Source organism: Dinoponera quadriceps, unplaced genomic scaffold (assembly GCF_001313825.1).
Source record: "Dinoponera quadriceps isolate SergipeBrazil2010 unplaced genomic scaffold, ASM131382v1 scaffold946, whole genome shotgun sequence".
Classification (NCBI taxonomy): Eukaryota; Metazoa; Arthropoda; class Insecta; order Hymenoptera; family Formicidae; genus Dinoponera; species Dinoponera quadriceps.
The window spans coordinates 1,230,310-1,238,041 of NW_014555069.1; the positions used below are offsets into that span (position 1 = coordinate 1,230,310).

General features: G+C 39.5%; 1 protein-coding gene across 3 annotated transcripts in view; it reads left to right on the top strand.

Annotated features, from left to right (window-relative positions):
- The window catches only part of LOC106742960 (guanine nucleotide-binding protein subunit alpha homolog), an 8,309-nt gene continuing 577 nt past the window's right edge, over positions 1 to 7,732 (top strand). Inside the window, exons 1-6 of one of the 3 annotated variants that reach the window (XR_001374305.1) lie at positions 1 to 1,396; positions 2,673 to 2,933; positions 3,053 to 3,103; positions 3,261 to 3,478; positions 3,589 to 4,000; positions 4,503 to 7,692. Coding sequence is in view for 1 of the 3 variants with exons in the window: in XM_014616348.1 (XP_014471834.1) it covers positions 1,175 to 1,396; positions 2,673 to 2,933; positions 3,053 to 3,103; positions 3,261 to 3,478; positions 3,589 to 3,946 (1,110 nt within the window). In the remaining 2 variants the exon portion in view is untranslated. Of the gene's footprint in view, positions 1,397 to 2,672; positions 2,934 to 3,052; positions 3,104 to 3,260; positions 3,479 to 3,588; positions 4,233 to 4,502; positions 7,693 to 7,732 lie in introns of those variants that run through there. The other 2 variants (XR_001374306.1, XM_014616348.1) reach the window with 2 other exon arrangements.

Here is a 7,732-nt window from a genome sequence, read left to right on the forward strand (position 1 = left end):
CGTCCATCTTTACAGCAGACCCACACTACTGAGAGGGACGCGGAAGCGGACGGCTATAGTGTGTAGTGGGGAAGCGACGGACGGCGCGTTTTATCACACTCGCTGTCGCGTTGCTCTGCGCCTTCCTCTGCCCCGTCGCCGACTACCATGTAGTACAGCTCGGCATCGCTCGCACCGACACGGCAGCCGTGGTCGCACGCGCGCGTTAACTCGTCTTCGATCGTCGATCGTCACCGTGATCGCCAGCACGGGAGGTGTGTCGCGACACTCGTCAACGTGTGCAGCAACGACCGTGCCTCTCTTCGGCGCCAGCGAGAGAGAGAGAGAGACAACACACACACACACACACCAACGCGAGACGTATCACGGCCGCTTGTCAGCGACCGCCGTGACACAGAAAACGCGGACGTCGTCGGCCGACGGTGAGGAGCGCCGCCCCGTAATTACCGTGATTATTTAATCATGCCCAATTCGCGGGATACCAAAGGCGATTGTGGCCAAACGGCAGCGTCGGCAGCAGCAGTAGCGATATTATCAGCATCATCGGTGTTAACAGTGGCTGCGGCGTGAGCTTTCCACACATCCTTCATTCTTTCTCTCGTTCTCTCTTTCTACCGTATCTCTGTCCCTCCTCCGATATTCCGAACCCCATCGTCACGCGTGTATAACGGTATACGCGGTGTGTACAAGGCAGCTCGGAAAACGAGCGTGCGCGACGTCGTCGTCGCGACGGCTCGCACCGCTGGCGACACCGCTGGCGCGCATTCCGCCGCCCGGCTACGCCTGGCCGAGAAATGTGGTTCTGAATCGGCGATTCTCCTCCCGATCGGCCGGTGAGCGCGCGGCAGGGCGGTTCGTTCGTCATACATACGTGCGTGCGCGCGTACGTACGCTTTCGCGGGCCGGGTGGGTGGCGGGCGAAGGGAAAGGGACTGCGAGCCGCGCCGAGTGCGGTTACTCCTGGTTACTCCGGTGTTCCGTTGATTCGCAGTGTCGCGAGCGGGATCGCACGTCGGTGCGGACACTCCAGTGCGCGAGGTGTGAGTGACGTCTCGGCGGAAGTAGCTGGAAGGGCGCGAAGAGGAGAAGGAAGGAAGCACGGAAGGAAGAGGAAGACGAGGAGGAGGGTAGCAGAACGACCGAGCGAGAGAGAGGGAGCGAGCAGGGTAGCAAGATGGCGGGCTCCTTAACGTGGTCGTGTACTTGTTGCCTGCGCTTCAAGTTCAGCCCGGAGGAGATCGAGCAGCGTTACAAAAGCCAGGAGATCGACCGGATGCTGGAGAAGGACCGGCAAGCGTTCCGCCGGCAGGTCAAGCTGCTGCTGCTCGGGGCAGGCGAGAGCGGCAAGTCGACATTCCTCAAGCAGATGCGGATCATTCACGGGATCAAGTTCGAGGTAAGACCGCACGTGCTCTCGCGTTTGACGGGACGGTCGTTCGTCTTGGGGGACCCGGTCGCCGGGGTTCCACCTTGGGCGCGACGCGTTCGGTGACACCTCGGAACGGTATATCTCGTCTCATGCAGAACATTCAGTGACTTGGCCTGCATATTCAGCGGGGCACCTCGACTCGGCCTTATTGTGATAATTCGGCGATAATTGGCGTGACGATCCAAAGAGACGTCGGAGAATAGGCGACGGTAGGCGAGCTAGGTATATGACGCGCGTATGTTTTCTTCGTTGCCGAGCGCGCGGTGATAAATAGTAGTTCAATTACATCCGCTACGGGGAAAGTACTGTAATTCGATTAGAGCGCCGGACTGGATAGGTTGTACGTTGTACGCTAAACCGAGAGATTTAAATGCAGTATTTTAAGCCCTCAGATGTTCAGTCGAAGAAAGGAGGAAATAGGCCGGTGAGAGCAAAAATATTGATCATATAGTGCCATGAAAATATAAAGTGTTACAAGTAGCAATTATTGCTTTTTGAGTTGTTTGATTGTGAAATTTATAGGTCAGTTCTTTTCCACTGAATTAGTATATTTATAGAATTTAAGAGAAGACAGATGTACTGTTAAGATGAAAAAAAAGAGAACTAATATAAGTTAATGCAGTAAGTTTAGTGAAAAAGAATAGATCTATAACGTCCAATCGGATGGACATTATAAATGAAGAGGGTTCATAAGGCCTTTTCAGCTCTTTCTGAATTTCATTCTAAAGTATCAGAAACATTCTATCATTGTGAGAATTATTGAAACCACATGATTTTAGCCAAAGTCAGTTACAGGATAAACAGTTGTCAAAATATGTCTGGTTTAGACTAAAATCGTCGGATTTCAATAGTTCTTACAATAATAGAATGTTTTGAATACTTTGGGATAAACCAGCCTTATGATCCTCTTTTTTTATAATTAAACGGTTCTGATAGCAGTAGTTTTGCTATTTGTAACACTTTGTTAATTTTGTACTACTATACAATCTGTGCTTTTATCTTTATGGCTCACTTTATCCTCCAAGGAATTTGAACCGTTTAAACTGTTAAATTAACTCAAATATGTTGAATGTTTAGTTACAGACGCATGACGTCTGTCATTGATTGTACTTTTTATCAGAGATCTATAGAAGCCGCAAGTTACAGATTATACGTGCATGTGTTATTTAACATTTGATATTTCCATATGTGCTTCTTTAACGCAAGATCTTCGGGGAATTTGACAGTACATATTCTTTTCCAGCCTGAGTTGATTAAGGAGTATCAACATGTGATCTACCAGAACATAATTAAGGGGATGAAGGTTTTGGTAGATGCTCGGGACAAGCTAAATATTCCGTGGGAGAATCCTAAGAATTATGATATTGGCTTTCAATTACTCAAATTCGAGAACACAATGGTGTTGGACGCTAGATTGTTTCTGCACTATGTACCGGGGCTACAAAGCTTGTGGAAAGACGCATCGATTAGAAGAGCCTTCGATAGGCGAAGAGAGTTCCAATTAGTAAGAGTTTCTCATCCTACCAACTTTGCGATAATCTTTGCGAGATATGAACAGTGTTAAATGCATTATTTAAATTTAAATTTATACCTCGTACTTACATATTGTCTTGATATTTCCAGAGCGATTCTGTCCAGTACTTCTTGGACAATCTCGATAGGATTGCAAGAGTGGTAATACTTTCGACTGTTTATCATAAAAATTTATCATTTAGCCTGTGTTATATTTTTTACTTGAACGAAGTATAAAAGCGTTACTACATACATTGTTTACTTTTGACCTCGGTTATTTCCGTCTATCATTGAGCATACAAGAGAGATATCTTTGCAGGAGTACACGCCTACACATCAGGATATCTTACACTGTAGGAAGGCGACAAAGGGGATCTCTGAATTCGTAATACCAATTAACAACATCCCATTCCTCTTTGTCGACGTCGGCGGCCAAAGGTCTCAGAGGCAAAAGTGGTACCAGTGTTTTGACTGTGTGACTTCCATACTATTCCTCGTTTCGTCATCGGAATTTGACCAGGTCTTGCTCGAAGATAGGTACGTTATCGTCTCCATTTGTATTCTACACACACGCCCCTCAATACCGGTGTGTATTCAATGCGCCGATGACGCAACAAGATAACGATTGTGCGACTAATCTCTCGCAGGAGGACTAACAGACTGGAGGAGTCCAGGAATATATTCGACACGATTGTAAACAACATGATATTCTGTGGTGTCTCCATCATCCTGTTCCTGAACAAAACCGACTTGCTCGACAAGAAAGTGAGGTCGCCGGATACGAATGTCCGTTGGTACTTTCCGCAGTTTACGGGTGATCCACATTCCATGAAGGACGTGCAAAATTTCATACTCGACATGTTCATCTCGGTGAAGAGGGACCCGAGGAAGCCGCTGTTCCATCACTTCACCACCGCGGTGGACACGGAGAACATTAAAGTGGTCTTCAATGCGGTGAAGGACACCATTCTGCATCGGAACTTGGAATCCCTCATGCTTCAATAATGCCGCGGAGACGGAGGAATTGAACGCACACATGAAGCAGCTAGTAACACAAAGGTACGCGGCAGAAATTAACATTTAGCATACACCCTTAATCGAACCCGTAGTTTTCGAGAGATATTACGACGCAGACTAGCTCGAGAAAGAGAAAGAAAAAGCACATTTTGATAAGACAATATATCTGTATGGATAGGCGAATGGGATATTTACCTCCGTATATCGATATGTCCGTAGCAGACGAAAAAAAAAGATAAAACTGCCTGATGTAAAGATATATTGAGAATTTTGACTCTGTATACATTATATATATATATATATATGTGTGTGTATATATATATATATATATATATATATATATATAAAATATTAAAATACGTTTTGATCGCTTTCGATGAATATTGAACGGTTGTAAGGAGATTATTATACAAATATGTACATAACTACTTTGTATTCTATACGTTGTCGATAATTTCTACAATAATATGCGGATTAACATATATTTGTATAAAAAGAAGGATCAGTTGCAAATAATCCAATTTAGATTCTTACGTTTGTACAGATCTACGTGATCCCCCCGATGCTTTTCCCATGGTGTAATGCGTAAGGTTATCGCTGGTTGTTGAACCAGAACTTCACTGGTCTGTGGAATAACTTATTTCTTACTTAAGACGAATTACCCTTTAACGCTGAATATATTAAGTAACAAAGGGAAAAAACCAAATATACTAGATTCATGCCATATAAACCAAATGAAACTAACCAGTTTGTGTTCAAATTGCTGTGGGGGAAAAAAAGAAGGAAAATTGTTCGCTCATATTTCTTCCTTTGAAGAGACGATGCAATATTACTCAAATCTTTATATCTTGCATACCGTATATTATTTCACCCCTCGAGATTCGCTTTGTAAGGTGCTGTTGTCATTCTCGCAGACTGAGGATTATGATAATCGTATTGACTGAAATCGTTTTCCTGTTATACAAAATTAAATGTCAATTGAGATTTCATGAATGTTTCATACAGTTTTTTTTTTATACACGTAATACGACAATACAATTTTCCTTGCGCCGAGTCGCTGAGATATAGGATTATAATTATGCATTAGAAAAATATGCAATGGCGATTCGAAATTTTATGATTGCATCACGCAACACCACATTTTATTCGTCTGTCTTGTTAATTTGATAACTGATCCTTTATGGAATATACACTTATACTTTCGAAGGAAAATTCAATTTTCACACGAATGATCAGTATTATTCCTTTTCCATATTGTGCGGATTCATGAATTAATTGCGTGAACTGATTTTCTCGACGTTTCGTCACAAAATAGCCAGATTTTGCAACAGCAATTTGTGTAAGCTACGTCTAATTTAGCATATTATAAATATGATATTGTGTTTACGTCTATGTATGCATGTGTAATCGATTAAAAAATTTTGTTATCTTGTGCTTTGTCGGCTGACAAAACTGGCGCAATTAGGACTGAACCACTGTAATGTACCAAAAAAATTATGGAAGAAAAAGAAAAAAAGAGTAAGAAGTATATTTTGCGTAAAAAAGAAATTTCTGTCTAACTGTTTCTAGCAAATGAAAGTAACAATCTTTTATTGTATGTATACGCGCACATAAATCGTACCCCAAAGATTTTATGTAATGATGTTGGTTAAGCCAAAGAGTTTTATGTAGAATCCAGGAGTTTCTACATACTTGATATCTGTTCTATTAGTTTATCTAACGATGTGCATCGCGCACCGATATACGCGTTGCACTGGACACTTTCTTGAAAATATAATTGCGGTCAACGGTACAGTCACAAGCTAACGAAGTGTGTGTGCGTGTGTTTCGATTCTCTGTAATTAGATCATCTATTACATAAAATCTTTGCTATCTTTTAATCGGCGAAAAAAAAATTAGGAAGGAGATATAAGTTTACTAACCACGAGTAAATTTATAAATATGCACTTCCATTAATATATGAAAACAATACTAATGATAATACTAAGTTTATATATATAGCTTATATATATATAGCTTATACATATAGTTTATATATATAAGTTTATATATAAAGCCTAAAAATCCGAATGATTGAAATTGATACTTAAGCTTTTTACATATACCGCTCCACATACGGCATATATAGATGAATTTTTGATAATTGGTATATTTTATATAAGTGAATTTGTTTACATTCCTATAAAGATAATCAGGTCCAATTTAATTGAACTAGCTTTTTATAGCATTTCCAAATTTTATAACATTTTTATACACCATCAATTGTTGTCTCGTACATGCCTTGTTTTGAGATGAAATGCACATTTTTATACTGGTTATACACATTGTCTACAATATACAGGATTAATGTACTAATGCTCATTACATGGAGAGAGAGAGAAAGAGAAAGAACGCCTATGATTTTTATATATAAGAAAAAGATTTATAGAAGATATACTATTGACACTCGTCGTGATAACAAATTAACAAATATGATTCTAGTAATAATAATACTTCTCGTACACGTGCCGTAATACCGGCTTAATAGAAAATCCTCAAACAATAATTTGTTGCGAATACCAAAACGAGATGAGCACATTACATCGACACTACGTTTGTGCATGCCAGTTCACATTTTATTTGCGATATCATTTTATTGGCTACATGTTCAATATAGCGGACGTCGCGACGAATGTATCACGTATGTATTTTCTATTAAGCTGCTGTAAATGGAAGGATACACACATGTAACAGTATATATCCAGACCGTATACTTGAAATTTTACTGTAATATAGACTGTGAGAATGCGTAGTAACTATGTGATATACAATACGTTTTGGACAAGTTCAAGCAATGATTTTTATATTTTCGAATTTCCAAAGTGATTCTTTTGGTATGTCCAATTTAACTTTAATATGTTCCAACTCGTAAGAAGGTTGTATGAAAAAGCATTTAAACCAAATGTTGTCGGAAACGGCATCATATATATATATATATATATATAAATATATATATATTTTTTATTCACTCCTACATTCGCAAACTGGAGAAAAGAGGAGAATGTGAATATTTATTTATTCTTTCTCATGCAATAAACGAAGGATAGTAGTAGGATTGAGGGAACAGTGGATTGTACATGTTTGTATATACGTAGTTAAAATTATTAATTTCAGTTATTCTCTCCGATTCTCAAGCGCTACTATGATTTCTGTGTATATATATACATATATCTCTGGTATATTTTTTGTTTAAAGTTTAATACTTGGAGAAAATAGACCAATTTATTCATGAAACATTTGTGTTTTCTTATTTTTTACGTTAACGTTGATAAACTTGCGATAATGAAATATATGCTTATAACATTGCTTGCAAAATCGTCATGCAGTCAGTAATGCAATACACAAATTGCTTCTTTCTTTACCGAATATATAGGATGTCCTAAGACCGGATAATTTACGAATCTCCTGAACGCTCGAGGGAAACCTCACACATAATTTTGAATTCCATTGTTGAATAATTTCTTAATATTATTTAATATCTGTGTGACTGAACTTTTCAAATAAAATTTCTATTAAAAAAATATCTTTTTAAAGTTAAATCAAACTTAAGCTTCCGTTATTCATTTCTTTTGCAACTAAATCACCAGGAATTCTTAGATACTTGCAATCATTCGACAATTACAAGTGCCTCGACATTTTTTTTGAGAAAAGACTACTCCAAATTGCTCAATGGAACATCCTGTGTATATATGTGTGTGCGTATATATATATATATATATATATATATATATATAT